This window comes from Coregonus lavaretus, assembly GCF_964263955.1.
Source record: "Coregonus lavaretus genome assembly, chromosome: 10".
In the NCBI taxonomy this organism is placed as follows: Eukaryota; Metazoa; Chordata; class Actinopteri; order Salmoniformes; family Salmonidae; genus Coregonus; species Coregonus lavaretus.
The window spans coordinates 28,882,164-28,899,593 of record NC_139997.1 but is presented as its reverse complement, the minus strand read 5'-3'; the positions used below and the strand labels follow the sequence as shown (position 1 = coordinate 28,899,593).

The window sequence follows — 17,430 nt, the reverse complement described above, 5'->3', positions numbered from 1 at the left end:
TTTCATTTCACTTCACAAATTTGGACTATTTTGTGTATGGTCCATTACATGAAATCCAAATAAAAATCCATTTAAATTACAGGTTGTAATGCAACAAAATAGGAAAAACGCGAAGGGGGATGAATACTTTTGCAAGGCACTGTGTGCTTCCTTCCTTCGCGATCGACAGTGTGCCGGTTGTTTCTCGTCTTTCATCTGAAATAGTGTATTATTTGGCCGGGTCAGGATCAGCCCAGATTTACTGCAATAAACAAAGGTCAATGTCTAACACATAGATCTCAAATCCCCTGTGCAATTATTGAGCTGTAGCCCAAATCAGTATTGCTGTTTTGGCAGCCACTCCAGCCATTCCTCAATCTCTTGGTAGGTATTCTGACATTTATATGGAGAATGATGAGCAGGGTGCCAGATCCTTTTTTACAAGCAGTAATTTTTATTTTATTTGGTATACAGTAAAATCCCAGGTGACGTTAATGGGTTGAAGAGGCTATTTTTTTCTGTTGCCCGAGGAGATGGGACGAGGGCGTGGTGATGATGTCACATCCTGGAGATGGGGTTGATGCCCAGGATGTCAAAGCCTTTGGCCATGATGGCAGCAGTGGCGTCACACAGGAGCATCCTCCACATGTTTACTTTTACCACCTCACCTGTCGAGAGAGAGACAGGACAGCGAGAGACAGAGACAGAGAGATGGGTCAACACATAGATCGGAGGTAATTTCAATCCAATCAAATTACACAAAATCACGTCCCAATAACAGAGCAGTCACAAAATCAATGTTCACGATTCAACGATCCAAGGGGCAGATTGCTACACGGTGAGGAGATCCAATAGAAATTAAGCCAGAGAGAGAGGGCAAATTAAACAGACGGGTCATTATAAGACATTAATGTAATTGACAAACAATACCATTTCCCATTCATTTACACTAACAAATCATCTGTTAACGTCGTATTAGAGTAATTCAAGCACTTGGTAATGTCCACGCCATTGTCATCCAATGATATATATCCCAGTTGGCTCCTTTAAAACCAATTTAGCAAAGGATGACAAAAGCAAAGATAGGGTGTTATTGAGAAACACCCATAGACTAGTCATGAAAGACTTGCATTGGTCTGTAGACTAGCATTTGTATGGCTAAAACTCAAATTGGCCTTCATTGTTACTATGGGTGGAAAACAGGCTGACATTCAGAATGTAATTCTTTAGAGTCTAAGACGTTGGGGGAGGGGAGGTGCTAAACTGACATATGGAATTGTTTTAAGATGGTCATACTATGGATCATTTAGCTATTTGATTTTGAATTTTAGGACCCCTTTAGGAATAAAAAAAATATACAAAAATGTTTTGATAAAATATTGATGTTGGCCTTTACTACTAAAGCCCATAGAAACGCATTGAATAACACATTCATAAATGGCAAAAGGTACAGTCAAAGAATAAATCATAAGAAACAAGGTTTTGAAGTGTCTGTCCTAAATCTAGGATATATAAAATATATAAATATATTTTTTTATACACATATTTAATCCGGAACCGGTTACCTTCAGACGAGTGCTGTGACACTTGGGGGGGTCGTGAGAACACCATAGTGAGTCTCCCCTTTCCATAGAGTGGTCATAATGGTCTGTAGGTCAAACCGTTCGGACGCTACAGTTTTCGTGAGAAGACCCATTTTTGGGATGTCTCATGGTCTGACAAACACCGCTCTAGCTCTGCCACCTTTCACCGCAGACGCGGAAGTGCGACACTGGAGGATGCGGTGGATTGAGATGCAGCCAATGCAAAATAACATATCTCTAGCTTAAACTAACAGATTTTGATCTGGATTTTTTTTGTTATGTAACTTAGATTAACGCACCGGTGTGCCAATCGACTCTAGGGGGTTTATGTGCTGTTGTGGCCTATAATTCACACTCAATTTGGTTGCAAGGAGGGCTAACTTGGGCGCTAACTCGGGAGCAGCACGTTAAGCTAACACTCTGTGGTATGCTAAACCCTAGGTAAGTAGGACTTAGCATTAGCGAAGCGGCCCACCGTAGGGTAAATGCTTACAGATGCGAGTGGATGGGCTAACAACGTCACTTGCTCTCTGACACCTCTGACTGGAGTTGTTTGTGAGTGTCCCTCCCAATGGGCAATTTAGGATTATTTGAGACCAGCAGAAGTCTGGGGCTGTGCATGACAGCAACTACCGAATGGCAAAGCCAAGAAATATCTCTGATTTTAAGAGTACTCCTAACAGGGATATGTAGAACCAGCATTTAGTATGGACCATTGGATGGATGGATGTATGGATGAATGGAGACAGACAGACCAACTAATAGACGGTTAGATAAAGATGGACAACTTTCTCAGTCTCCATCACCCCAGTGTCTCTGCCCTACCTGTCTGGCGGTCTTTCTCAATACAGTAGCAGCTGTCGTAGAACTCTGTGAAGGTTGTGGCCAGCTCATACAGGTAGTCACACAGCGTGTGGAGCAGCAGGTCATCCAGGATCTTCTGGAGGATCTCAGGGAAGCGCAAGAGACACTTGCCCAGCTTCCACTCCTTGTCGTGCTCCAGGAGCACCTCCGTGGTCTCTGCTGCTTTACGGAGCGCTGCCTCGTCGATGTTAGCCAGCCGGGCTATGGACCTGCAGACAGAGACACAGGAGGGGAAGGGGTATGAATTGGAGTAGGATATGGCAGACCAGTTCTATTTTATAAAGCGTACCTACATTGTGATTACATTGTAACTAGGCAGGTTATCACATGATTATAGCAATATGTGTTAGGTGGGACTACAATTGACAAATCCCAGGTGATGCTGCAGGTCCAGATAGTTCAGTTGGTTGGAGCATAATCTCTTGTGGACAGTTTCTCGTGGACAGATGAAATCTGTCAAGGCTCACATAGAATTATGTGATTACGAGCAGCAGTAGTTCCTGGTTTTGGGTTTGAATCATTGATTATTTGGACGAATCAGGATGCGGCGAAGGCGGTGCTTAAACTGGGGCAGTGATTTTCAAGCTCGTGCGAAGATAATAAACGGTTTCCACTAGATTCCAGAACCACAAAGTCAAAATTGGTTAGATGATAAAAATTCATGAAAACAAAGATGTCCTTTTTGGCCACGATAAACATGGGTGAAATTAGCGGAAGGGAGTTCAATTTGCGAGGGAGGAGACTTTGCTTCCTTCCTTTGCACAAAGGTAATCATAATTGTTAATGGTATTTCCCCCCAGAAGTAAAATACGAAATTACAGACTTTCGCGAGATAATTTTACTTCTGGGTAACCGAGATTAGTTGGAGCATGATGCCGGCTATCAAAAGAGACTATATCTGATCCTGACTGGGACTGACAGTGAATCAAATGATCCCAGAACAATGCCATTGTGTTCTTTGGCTATCTCCAACCGCAGATCTACAAGATGAGCAGCATTCCGGGTTTCAAACCCAATGCTCAAACAAGCGTGTGTAACCCCAGTTCCCCTCCACAGCAGGAGCCACCGCCATCTGTGAGTGCTCTATTGACTTAGTGTGTGACCATCGACCACCCTGAACAAGACTGCTTTTTCCCCCTCCACCCATGTGCAGATAAATGGAGACTGAGACTGGGGGCGTGGCCACTCTGGGCCAATACCACTAGGGGACTGCAAGGGTCCTTCACCTGATGCGGGTGAAGGCGTAGAGGAGGTAGGCGGCCGTGTTGCCCCGGTCGTCCAGCATCTTGTCGAAGGAGAACACGTAGTCGTTTATGCGGTTGTGCGATAGGTCAGCGTACTTGATGCAGCCGAACGCCACCGAGCGCTGGGCCTTGGTCAGATCCTCCGTGCTCAGCACCTGGGGCAGAAAGACATCATATGATCAGAGTTACAGCCAATCAGGCATGTGTTCAGTCACTGGACATCTGATATGGGTCACAACTTGTTTGTGTGTGTCACAAGAGTTCTGGGACAAGTTGAAGTACTGTACTGTACTGCTATAAGTCTGACCTGTCATTCTGACATTCATGTCGAGTCAAATACCCTGTTCGGTATGGACAGGCTCACAAGTACCTAGAGAGAGTGGGGATGTGTGTGGATTGTGTTAGTATTTGTATGTATAGGATTTGTGTGCTTGAGTGTTTTGTGCAGGGCGGGTGTATTTGAATGAGGTTGGGACAAACAGGTGGCAGGGTTGGGCACGTGGCCAGCCCCGTGGTGCCAACGATGCTACGTAGGGGCCTGGAGAAAAACGGGCTGGGGGAGTACGCTTACTGCGCTAACAAAATAAAAAGATCTCAGAATAGATCTGAATTGGCTCCCTCAGCCGGCGTTTGCTTAATTGATTACGCCCTAGGGAGCAGCGCAATTATACACCCACTAACTTTTCCGCATAATTTAATGCAGCGTGTGTAACTTTAGATATCCTTGACAATTATAGGCTTAGCAGAAACACATCAGCCAAACCCCACTTCAGAGGACCTCTTCTTGCTTCATAGACACACACACAAGTAATAGGATCAGAAAAAAAGAGGCGGACTGCGATTTGCAGGCAGACAGCTACGCCAGGTGGAAGGAGCATGCGTTTCTGTATCCCAACGAGCCTTTAGAACACAAAGATTAGAGAGAGGCATCGTTCACAGTGCTGTGTTCAACGCAGGAGACAATCTGCAACAGCAGTAGCTGTTTGTTCTCTGTTTAAAACTCCAAATGGACTCACTGTGGGGCTTCAGTAAAGACTTCACACAGCCAGGCTGGTTTCACACTCATTAGTAAGATGACTGTTCAGGCTGTAGTAATGACGTGTTCTACACTCTCCCGTTAGTGTTTGGGTGGGTGCGTGTGGATACCCTGCAGTTTCGTCCCAGCCAAGTACTATCAACTATCACACCTGATTTGCCCTCGACAAAGAGTTGAAGAGTTTATGGCTATGTAGTATTGTTGGAAAGACAGGCAGCATCCATTCTTCACCTTGTCCCTGTCCTTCTCCTTGAGTTTGTCCATGGACCTCTTCAGGCCTTCGTCCAGCAGGTCCATCAGCCTCACCGTGTCCCCGGAGCGAGTCTTAAACTTCTTTCTGTGGACAAACAGACAAAGACAACACTCAGGCCCTGTTAAAATCCATCTCAAAAACACATCCTTCCTTCCTTCACCAGTAATCTAACATAACTGGATCTGCGACAACTAAGTAGTGTTCCACTTACATGGCTCTATCCAATCATGTTCAATTAATGAAATAATGTTAAATTAGTGATCATGAGAAATGATGTGTGCTTTTCCACTTTCCCGTATTGGACTGTGAACAGCGTTCAACAGTGCTTCAGCTCCCTCCCAGCCTATAGTGAAGTACTAGGCGCTAACCACCACTTAGTTTGCTCCTCTCACCTCCCCTACAGCCTCTTACGACCAACAACCCATTCTCTGCCTGTGTTTGATGTTTTATTAATGCACTAGGTGATATTATCTGCTGGTTAACGAGACTCCTAGTAGCCATACACAACAAGATGATGCGCGACCAATGGGCCAATAGAGCAAATGAATGGACAAATAAAAGCTAAGTGTGCTAATTCAATAGGCTGATGAGGCCACAAGCGGGTGGGTGTTCTCTTGGACGGCCCAGTACAGTATACTGAGCTATGAACACTAAATTAGGCATGTGTCTGTGATTGTTGGAGTATGCCAATCTGGGTCGCATTCATTAGGCACCAAATGGAAGAAAACGTACTGAAACAGGAGGTGCACCCTGGACTTGTCCAATAAGAAGCACTCATTTTCATTTTCTGTTGCAAACTGTTTTAAAACTGTTTTGTTGTTGTGTGCCCTAGCGAATAGGACCCTGGAAAAACGAACTTCAGTAATTTGTAGATACTCACTTGTCCTCTCCCAGCACCACTCCGAAACCAGCGTGCTCCACTCGTGTCACATTGGGGTCGTACCAGCCAATCATCTGAGCCGCTGCAAACACTAGCTGGAAGTGGGTGCCCTGTTGTGAAAAAAACAGACATACGCATAATAAACTACAGCCAAAAAAATTAATAAAAATAAAACGAGTATTGGACACCAGTTAAATGTTTAGACAGAGTTTGACAGGCTAATAGTGACGGTTGCAAAACATTGCAAGTAAGCCTCATGATTTTGCATGTATGATCCATTCCAGTAGAAACTTCTGCAGCATAAAAATTACGGTGAACACTCAGACAAGCCAATGCTTGTGGTGTTGAACTACAGTGAGTGAGCAGTACTCTGGAGTCCCCTACTCACGGCTGTCTCTGACAGCGTCTTTCTTCTCACAGAGAAACCAAGACACAGACGGCTGACCCCAAGTGGATTACATTTTCAGCAGGTGACACCATTGGTGTCAAAGCCAGGACCTCAGAGGCACAACAGAGGTAGCATGGTCCCAGATCTGTTGGTCCCTAATGCTGTCATTGTCAAAGCCAAACATGTATGGCATGACAATGAGTAGGCATGATAGCACAAACAGACTGGCACTCAGGCCTCCCTCCACACCCTTCTCACCTGGCCGCTGTCCGTCACGTAAATGATGATGTCTGCCTTCTCGTCAAAGATACGGTGGCGCAGGGCGGCCAGGTCTGATGTGTCGTAGGTGTAGCCACCGTCAGACTTCACCACTGTCAGGGGGATCTGCTGGCCCGGGGCAAACACTATCTTACGACCCTCGTCCATCTCCACCAGGCCTGGAGGGAGGGAGTGAAAGAGAGTGAGTGATTGAGCGAGCGAGAAAGAGGAGAAAATGACTGGGAGTATTGCTGAGACAACAGTGCCCCCTTCTGGTCACATAGGCCAACTACAGCAAACTGCACAGTACAGCAACCAACCTGAGGCGAAGAGTACATGATGTCCTTCTAGCTCAATATGAATAAGCTGAATATCAACTGAATGACAACGTAAAGCTATCTTTGTTTTGATTGATTTAAACTGAATGACCTTTGGCCTCAAACTCTTTGACCACGGCGGTCATCTTCTCCTGGTAGAAGGACTCTCCTCTCTCGATGATCTGAATGTCCAGACAGTTGTAGATCTTCTGGAATTCTACGAGAGACAAAGACAAGAGTTGGTGGGTAAATCTCTGTTAGAGTACAGTAGCAACATCAGGGGGAAATCAACACTAAACACATTGCATGTCTTTGGATGAGACTTGAGAAAGTGAAGTCACTCGATCAGGGGAAAAAATAGATAAAAGGATGGAGGAACCTAATTGCCCTTCCTCAGCTGTGTCTCCGTGGGCACTGCTGGCTGATAAAGGCATTGGGAACATTGTCTCTCTCTCTCGCTCTCCCTCCCTCCTCCTCCTCCTCCTCCTCCTCTCTCTCCCTGTCTGTCACGTCAAGGTTTAAATCCTCCCAGAGATCGCACACAGTATGGAGAGCTGTGACCTGTCAGAGCTCCGACGCCTCAGGCTTGCCATGACCTTTATCACACACACACGCTCACACACAAAGTCCAATTAAACAGAACTGACAATAGAGCAGTCACCCTGAAAACTAGTGGCAAGAACCTCATCACCCCATGTGAACATTCCATTTTGAAGATTTTAAAAACTCCATGGTGCTGATGAACATCTCAAACTCCAATATGCCCAATGCCACAACTTTATCTGGGTGTCTGATTGTGACCTTTCATTCAAACCTGAACTACTGTAGCCTATATCTTAATTTTTGTGAATTTACTTCTGCTAAATAATGTTATCTTTAGGGCCCTAGTTATCTTTGACTCTTCACAGTACTTGGCATAAGGTCTAACTACCCCTAGATCAAATACTTTATTAGAATTGTTTAACTTTCATCATCCCTTCATCTATCCATTCATCCCACCCACCATTCCTGGAAACGTCACAGATGAGGTTCCATCCTTTGATGAAGGCTGGGTCTTTGCTCTGCAGCTTGACCACACACTGGTAGGCCCTCTTCTTAAAGTCCTCCTCCTCATCAAAACGCTTCTTAGACTCCTGGTACACACAGACAGAGACAGAGACAGAGACAGAGACAGAGACAGAGACAGAGACAGAGACAGAGACAGAGACAGAGACAGAGACAGAGACAGAGACAGAGACAGAGACAGAGACAGAGACAGAGACAGACAGACAGACAGACAGACAGACAGACAGACAGACAGACAGACAGGGAGGAATCACTCATATCAGCAGGGGAGACAATAGGTAACATATCTGATGACGGCTAGTGAGGAACAGAATGTATTGTATGCCTAGGATAGTCTACACAACTCAAAAGTTGGCCAGAGGAAAGGACATGCCATTTCTGATGCCAAACCCTTTTTCTTGTCTTTTTTTTAACCCACCACCTCCATCTAGTGGTCAACTTTATAGAAAAAGCAGATGTTTTGGGTGGACTCACTTTGTAGAAGGCCTGCAGGTCTCCGATAGGAGGGGACACGGTAAGGTAGTTTGGGAACTTGTCTTGCAGGTGAGCGATGAGCATCCCAAACTGTGTGCCCCAGTCCCCTATGTGATTCAGCCTGGGGCACACAACACAAATAAATGCACAGTGATGACATGGTAAACCAAAACACACACACACACACACAAAAGGATATACTGCAGAGCAGGGTGTCACATAAATAAACTAGCATACGGTGCAATGTGGGGGTGGCTCTGGCTCGGTTGGTATTAATTTGGCTTAGTCATGGTATATTAGTGACTGGCATTTGCTACAGCTGTTTAATAATGTACCACAAAAACTACACACAGTTGAAGTCGTAAGTTTACATACACTTAGGTTGGAGTCATTAAAACTTGTTTTTCAACCACTCCACACATTTCTTGGTAACAAACTATAGTTTTGGCAAGTTGGTTAGGACATCTACTTTGTGCATGACACAAGTACTTTTTCCAACAATTGTTTACAGACAGATTATTTCACTTATAATTCACTGTATCACAATTCCAGTGGGTCAGAAGTTTACATACACTAAGTTGACTGTGCCTATAAATAGATTGGAAAATTCCAGAAAATGATGTCATGGCTTTAGAAGCTTCTGATAGGCTAATTTACATAATTTGAGTCAATTAGAGGTGTACCTGTGGATGTATTTCAAGGCCTACCTTCAAACTCAGTGCCTCTTTGCTTGACATCATGGGAAAATCAAAAGAAATCAGCCAAGACCTCAGAAAAAAATTATTGTAGACCTCCACAAGTCTGGTTCATCCTTGGGAGCAATTTCCAAACGCCTGAAGGTACCATGTTCATCTGTACAAACAATAGTACGCAAGTATAAACACCATGGGACCACGCAGCCATCATACCGCTCAGGAAGGAGATGCGTTCTGTCTCCTAGATATGAACGTACTTTGGTGCGAAAAGTGCAAATCAATCCCAGAACAACAGCAAAGGACCTTGTGAAGATGCTGGAGGAAACAGGTACAAAAGTATCTATATGCACAGTAAAACGAGTCCTATATCGACATAACCTGAAAGGCCACTCAGCAAGGAAGAAGACACTGCTCCAAAACCGCCATAAAAAAGCCAGACTACGGTTTGCAACTGCACATGGGGACAAAGATCGTACTTTTTGGAGAAATGTCCTCTGGTCTGATGAAACAAAAATAGAACTGTTTGGCCATAATGACCATTGTTATGTTTGGAGGAAAAAGGGGGTTGCTTGCAAGCCGAAGAACACCATCCCAACCGTGAAGCACAGGGATGGCAGCATCATGCTGTGGGGGTGCTTTGCTGCAGGAGGGACTGGTGCACTTCACAAAATAGATGGCATCATGAGGAAGTAAAATGATGTGGATATATTGAAGCAACATCAAGACATCAGTCAGGAAGTTAAAGCTTGGTCGCAAATGGGTCTTCCAAATGGACAATGACCCCAAGCATACTTCCAAAGTTGTGGCAAAATGGCTTAAGGACAACAAAGTCAAGGTATTGGAGTGGCCATCACAAAGCCCTGACCTCAATCCTATAGAAAATGTGTGGGCAGAACTGAAAAAGCGTGTGCGAGCAAGGAGGCCTACAAACCTGACTCAGTTACACCAGCTCTGTCAGGAGGAATGGGCCAAAATTCACCCAACTTTATTGTGGGAAGCTTGTGGAAGGCTACCAGAAAAGTTTGTCCGAAGTTAAACAATTTAAAGGCAATACTACCAAATACTAATTGAGTGTATGTAAACTTCAGACCCACTGGGAATGTGATGAAAGAAATAAAAGCTGAAAGAAATAATTCTCTCTACTATTATTCTGACATTTCACATTCTTAAAATAAAGTGGTGATCCTAACTGACCTAAGACAGCGAATGTTTACTAGGATTAAATGTCAGGAATTGTGAAAAACAGAGTTTAAATGTATTTGGCTAAGGTGTACGTAAACTTCCGACTTCAACTGTACATTCATAGGTTATTGTTTAGGTACTGTTTCATTCCTATTTTACCATGTACTTTAAGTAAACACCTGGTCATTTCTGTACCATAAAATAAAGTGATACCAGTACACTTCAAAAAGAAACTAACTGTGTATGTTTGTCATATTTTGACTGATGTACTAACCTCAAGACGTTGTAGCCCAGGAACTCAAAGAGACGACACATGCTGTCCCCGATGATTGTGGAGCGCAGGTGACCTACGTGCATCTCCTTGGCGATGTTTGGAGATGAGAAGTCCACAACCACCTAGAAAACACACACACATCCACAGAAGATTCATCCACTGGTTTTCGTGGGACATATCAGATTCAAGCACATTTAAAAATGGAAAAGGGCAGCGGTTGGGTCTGTAAAAGCAGGACGTTTGCCAACCTTCTTCTTGCTCGCTAAGGGAGGAGGTTGGACACCGTTGAGTAGCAGGTTGGTCAGCAGTTTGGACACAAATGATCTCTTAAGCTGAACATTGATGAACCCTGAGAGCACAAAAAGCAATGTAACACCCCTCAGTTCATTGAGCACATGACTCTAATCAATTAAGCTAGAATCCTTAGTTGCAAAATCCATTTTCGGACTTAGAAATTAATGATATATACCCATTGATTATTGAAGAATATAAATGCCTCATGAGCTCAAACTGTCATACCCCATCAGAACCCAAAATAAGCTTGCTTTGCTCCAATGTCAGTCCTTGCATCTATAGCTCAGTCTATGAATTAGTGGTCACATTTCTCCAGGCCCATCCCTCAGCTTTGTTTTTGTTTCAACGAAGGACTCTAGCTTAAATATTGTATGAGGGCAAAAACCTGGTCCAGCAATTTCTGTCTTCTCAATGAGCTCATTGTCAGGAATGTTCTGCAGAATCTTCTCAGCGATCTCCCTAGGGTTAACTTTCAGGCCCTTTGATTTCATCATCTGAAACACAACAAGTCCAAAACAATTACACTCCCATTTCATTCACCCCCTAACAGCTCAAATGAAAGTTGTGCTGTTGATATTTAGGCTATACGCAAAACAATCTCAGAAAGAGCAATAGATACAGACTGAAAGAAAGAGTTACAGTGGGAGAGAGATCGGAGGAACAGAGACGCAACACAAACACATATGAAAACAGGTAACAAAAGAAGAAAAGAAGAGTAAGTGAAAAAGAGAAAGAGATTCAGAGAGAAGAAGAGTCAGAGAATAAGATCCATCAGTGTTCTAGTCCCACCTGGGCCATGGCCATAGCGCTGTTACACTGGTAGTCCCCAAACTTTGCCTGCTGGTTGGGGGTGACGGTCAGGGGAGGGTTCTCCAGGTCGGGGCAGGCCTCCCGGATGGCCTCCCCAAAGATCTCCTGCAGACGCTGGTTGATGTTCATCATGGTCTTACTGCACTGGCTTCTCTCCTCTTGCAGACTCTAAGATAGGGAAAATAGACAGAGCACTTCAATACAATGTATAGAGGACAACCTATAGATAGCAACCCAGCATCTCTCCTCTCCTCCTACAGAATATTTGGGGGAGAGAGACAGCCCTTCAGTAGAACTTACAGAGCAACTCAGCCTCTCTGTCTCTTCTGACCACTAATGAAAGAGGACATAACAGGTGAAACTAAGCATTTAGTCAGCTCCTTTGATTGTCTGATGGCGCCGGAGAAGATGGCTGCCGTTTTACAGCCCTCTAACCAATTGTACTATTATGTGTGTTTTTTCGCGTTATTTGTAATTTATTCTGTACATAATGTTTCTGCCACCATCTCTTATGACCAAAAAGAGCTTCTGGATATCAGGACAGCGATTACTCACCTCGTATTGGACGAAGATTTTTTCTTCAACGAGTCGGACGCGAAGGATATTCTACAGACACCCGACAAGGCCCAAATCCCAGTCATTCGCATGAGAAAGAGACAGATATCGTGGACGTAGGCCGGGGTGCCTTGTAAGGTTTCGACAGCGAGCGAGTAAAACTGCCTCTTCCATCAATCCTATTAGCCAATGTTCAATCATTTGAGAACAAATTGGATGACCTAAGACTAAGGTTATCCTACCAATGGGACATTAAAAACTGTAATATCTTATGTTTCACCGAGTCGTGGCTGAACGACGAAATGGATAACATACAGCTAGCGGGCTATACGCTACATCGGCAGGATAGAACAGCTGACTCCGGTAAGACAAGGGGTGGCGGTCTGTGTATATTTGTAAACAACAGCTGGTGCATAAAATCGAATACTAAGGAAGTCTCGAGTTTTTGCTCGCCTGAGGTAGAGTATCTCATGATAAGCTGTAGTCCACACTATTTACCAAGGGAGTTTTCATCTATATTTTTCGTAGCTGTCTACCTACCCCCACAAACCGATGCTGGCACTAAGATTGCACTCAATGAGCTGTATAAGGCCATAAGCAGACAGGAAAACGCTCATCCAGATGCAGCGCTCCTAGTGGCCGGGGACTTTAATGCAGGGAAACTTAAATCCGTTCTGCCTAATTTCTACCAGCATGTTAAATGTGCAACCAGAGGAGAAAAAAAAACTCCACCTTTACTCCACACACAGAGACGCATACAAAGCTCTCCCTCGCCCTCCATTTGGCAAATCTGACCATAACTCTATCCTCCTAATTCCTGCTTATAAGCAAAAACTAAAGCAGGAAGTACCAGTGACTCGGTTAATAAAAAAAGTTGTCAGATGACGCAGATGCTAAGCTACAGGACTGTTTTGCTAGCACAGACTGGAATATGTTCCGGGATTCTTCAGATAGCATTGAGGAGTACACCACATCAGTCACTGGCTTCATCAATAAGTGCATCGATGACGTTGTCCCCACAGTGACCGTTCGTACATACCCCAACCAGAAGCCATGGATTACAGGCAACATCGGCACTGAGCTAAAGGTAGAGCTGCCGCTTTCAAGGAGCGGGACTCTAACCCGGAAGCTTATAAGAAATCCCACTATTTCCTCCGACGAACCATCAAACAGGCAAAGAGTCAATACTAAGACTAAGATTGAATCGTACTATTCTGGCTCTGACGCTCGTCGGATGTGGCAGGGCTTGAAAACTATTACAGACTACAAAGGGAAGCACAGCCGTGAACTGCCCAGTGACACAAGACACAAGCCTACCAGATGAGCTAAATCACTTCTATGCTCGCTTCGAGGCAAGCAACACTGAAGCATGCATGAGAGCATCAACTGTTCCGGATGACTATGTGATCACGCTATCCGTAGCCGATGTGAGTAAGACTTTTAAGCAGGTCAACATTCACAAGGCCGTAGGGACAGACGGATTACCGGGACGTGTACTCCGAGCATGTGCTGACCAACTGGCAAGTGTCTTCACTGACATTTTCAACATGTCCCTGACTGAGTCTGTAATACCAACATGTTTCAAGCAGACCACCATAGTCCCTGTGCCCAAGGACACTAAGATAACCTGCCTAAATGACTACCGACCCGTAGCACTCACGTCTGTAGCCATGAAGTGCTTTGAAAGGCTGGTCATGGCTCACATCAACACCATTATCCCAGAAACCCTAGACCCACTCCAATTTGCATACCGCCCCAACAGATCCACAGATGATGCAATCTCTATTGCACTCCACACTGCCCTTTCCCACCTGGACAAGAGGAACACCTACGTGAGAATGCTATTCATTGACTACAGCTCAGCTTTGAACACCATAGTGCCCTCAAAGCTCATCACTAAGCTAAGGATCCTGGGACTAAACACCTCCCTCTGCAACTGGATCCTGGACATCCTGACGGGCTGCCCCCAGGTGGTAAGGGTAGGTAACAACACGTCTGCCACGCTGATCCTCAACACGGGGGCCCCTCAGGGGTGCGTGCTCAGTCCCCTCCTGTACTCCCTGTTCACCCATGACTGCATGGCCAGGCACGACTCCAACACCATAATTAAGTTTGCCGACGACACAACAGTGGTAGGACTGATCACCGACAACGATGAGACAGCCTATAGGGAGGAGGTCAGAGACCTGGCTGTGTGGTGCCAGGATAACAACCTCTCCCTCAACGTGATCAAGACAAAGGAGATGATTGTGGACTACAGGAAAAAAAGAGGACTGAGCACGCCCCCATTCTCATCGACGGGGCTGTAGTGGAACAGGTTGAGAGCTTCAAGTTCCTTGGTGTCCACATCACCAACAAACTATCATGGTCCAAACACACCAAGACAGTCATGAAGAGGGCACGACAAAACCTATTCCCCCTCAGGAGACTGAAAAGATTTGGCATGGGTCCTCAGATCCTCAAAAAGTTCTACAGCTGCACCATCGAGAGCATCCTGACTGGTTGCATCACCGCCTGGTATGGCAACTGCTCGGCCTCCGACCACAAGGCACTACAGAGGGTAGTGCGTACAGCCCAGTACATCACTGGGGTCAAGCTTCCTGCCATCCAGGACCTCTATACCAGGCGGTGTCAGAGGAATGCCCTAAAAATGATCAAAGACTCAAGCCACCCTAGTCATAGACTGTTCTCTCTGCTACCGCACGGCAAGCGGTACCGGAGCTCCAAGTCTAGGTCCAAAAGGCTTCTCAACAGCTTCTACCCCCAAGCCATAAGACTCCTGAACAGCTAATCATGGCTACCCGGACTATTTGCACTCCCCCCCCCCCCCCCCCCCCCTCCCTCCCTCCCTCCCTCTTTTACACTGCTGCTACTCTGTTTGCTATTTATGCATAGTCACTTTAACTCTACCCACATGTACATATGACCTCAATTACCTCGACTAGCCGGTGCCCCCACACATTGACTCTGTACCGGTACCCCACTGTATATTAGCTCCCTACTGCTTTTTATTTTACTGCTGCTCTTTAGCTATTTGCTTTTATTTTTTCTTAATTAACACTTTATTTTACATTTTTCTTTTAAAAAACTGCATTGTTGGTTAAGGGCTTGTAAGTAAGCATTTCACTGTAATGTCTACACCTGTTGTATTCTGCGCATGTGGCAAATAACATTTGATTTGATTTGTATGTGAATTAACAAGAAAGATAGCTCAATCTCATTACATTAATGTAGCCAGAGTGGCTTGTGGAAGTTCCTACAAGTGATCACTCACCCTTTTGAGGACATTGAGGCGGTATTTGAGCTTCACGTTCTCCTCTTTCAGCCCATCCAGGTGTGAGGACAAGCCCAGGTTCTGTGGGTTCTTCAGGCTCTCGATCTCTGCAGTGAGGGAATGGATCTCCAGCTCCTAAACGGAGAAAGGGTTCACTGTCAAGAAAATGTTGGTTGAGGTACAATGTATGACAATATTCAGGACTTTGACTCATAAACTAAGCTTTAGCTACTGATATCAGCACAGATTGAGGAAATCAGATGTCACACCCATCAGAACAAAACTGAAACCTTCAGATAGCTAAGTTTGCTAGCAAATAATTGTCTACTACAGTATAATGTCGATATATGATGAATGATAGCTAGCTAAATGTCTAGATGGGAAGGGCCGCACACTGCATCTTCCTTCATCATCAACATCAATGAAGGTGTTTTCAAGACAACTGGGAACTCGGAGAAGAAAAAAAAACACTAGGTCAAATCATGACGTCAGTGATCTTCAGGTCGAAAGTCAGAGCTCTAGAAAGATGCCCGAGTTCCCGACTTTCAATTCCGAGTTGGATGACCGTTCAATACATTTTTCCCAATCGGATCTTTTTTCGAGTTGGCAGTTGTTTTGAACGCGGCATTAGTGACAGCTGACTTACCGGTCACCTGTCCAGTGGTGTAAAATACTTATGTAAAAATACTTAACTACATTTTAGCAGACGCGCTTATCCAGAGCGACTTACAGTTAGTGAGTGCATACATTTTTCATACTGTCCCCCCGTGGGAAACGAACCCACAACCCTGACGTTGCAAGCGCCATGCTCTACCAACTGAGCTACAAGACAGCCTACTACTTAAGTAGTTTTTTGGGTATCTGTACTTTACTATTTATATATTTGACAACTTTTACTTTATTACATTCCTAAAGAAAATCATGTACTTTTTACTCCATACATTTTCCCTGACACACAAAAGTACTCCTTTCATTTTGAATGCTTAGCAGGGCAGAAAAATTGTCCAATTCACGCACTTATCAAGAACACCGTTGGTCATCCCTACTACCTCTGATCTGGCAGACTCACTAAACACACATGCTTCGTTTGTAAATAATGTCTTTGTGTTGGAGTGTGCCCCTGCCTATCCGTAAATTGTTAAAACAAGAAAATGGTGCTGTCTGGCTTGCTTAATATAAGGAATTTGAAATGATTTATACTTTTACTTTCGATACTTAAGTATATTTTAGCAATTACATTTACTTTTGATACTTAAGTATATTTAAAACCAAATACTTTTAGACTTTTACTCAAGTAGCTAGTATTTTACTGGGTGACTTCCACTTTTACTTGAGTCATTTTCTATTAAGGTATTTGTTTTACTTCTACTCAAGTATGGTAATTGGGTACTTTTTCCACCACTGCATCTGTCTTTTCCCACACACAAACACTGACTGACTGGCTAAGATAACACTCAGACTTAACTCAAGAGCGTCTGCTAAATGACGTAAATGTAATAGCACATTTCAAGGCAGCTAGTAAGCTGCTGCAATATTTACAAGCAAGTTAGCTAGCTAGCTGCCTTGCCACACATTACGTCAGCAACGAGCCCACATGTCCATGTTAGCCGTAACGTTAGCGGAGCTACACTTGCTTAATTTCAGTGCATTCTTGCAAATCAAGAGATATTCGTAAAGTATCAGATCTGACCTGCTGTTGAAGTCGGGACGTGTATTCAGACACAGGATCTCCCATTTTCGGTACAAGTATAGAACAATAAGTTAGCGTTTGCTTCTGTTGCTAAATGAGTTTTAAGGATGTGACTTGAACCCGGCAGCTTAGATGAGGAAGAGGTAATGAAGTTAAATGTCGGAAATTTCATTTACCGCCCTCGTGTGGGGTACCCAATGTACTACCACAGACGAATAGGTAGGTACTACTGCCATAACGTTATGCTTGAACTTTATAACATAGCAACATTTTATTGCTACTTATTGCAGTTTAGTTTTTTGTCAAAGCGTTTGT

The 17,430-nt window shown here is 44.4% G+C and overlaps 1 protein-coding gene across 1 annotated transcript; it reads right to left on the bottom strand.

The window, feature by feature from the left end:
• Positions 1 to 410: 410 nt before the first annotated feature.
• On the bottom strand, positions 411 to 17,254 carry rars1 (arginyl-tRNA synthetase 1). Its single transcript, XM_084170654.1, has 15 exons — positions 17,116 to 17,254; positions 15,426 to 15,560; positions 11,576 to 11,764; positions 11,172 to 11,280; positions 10,741 to 10,841; positions 10,493 to 10,614; positions 8,342 to 8,462; positions 7,806 to 7,935; positions 6,915 to 7,019; positions 6,486 to 6,664; positions 5,840 to 5,949; positions 4,938 to 5,043; positions 3,653 to 3,825; positions 2,388 to 2,635; positions 411 to 647 (listed from the first exon to the last, which is right to left on the bottom strand). The coding sequence occupies exons 1-15, from the start codon at positions 17,158 to 17,160 to the stop codon at positions 538 to 540; spliced, it is 1,983 nt and encodes a 660-aa protein (XP_084026780.1). The 5' UTR covers positions 17,161 to 17,254; the 3' UTR covers positions 411 to 537.
• Positions 17,255 to 17,430: the final 176 nt, after the last annotated feature.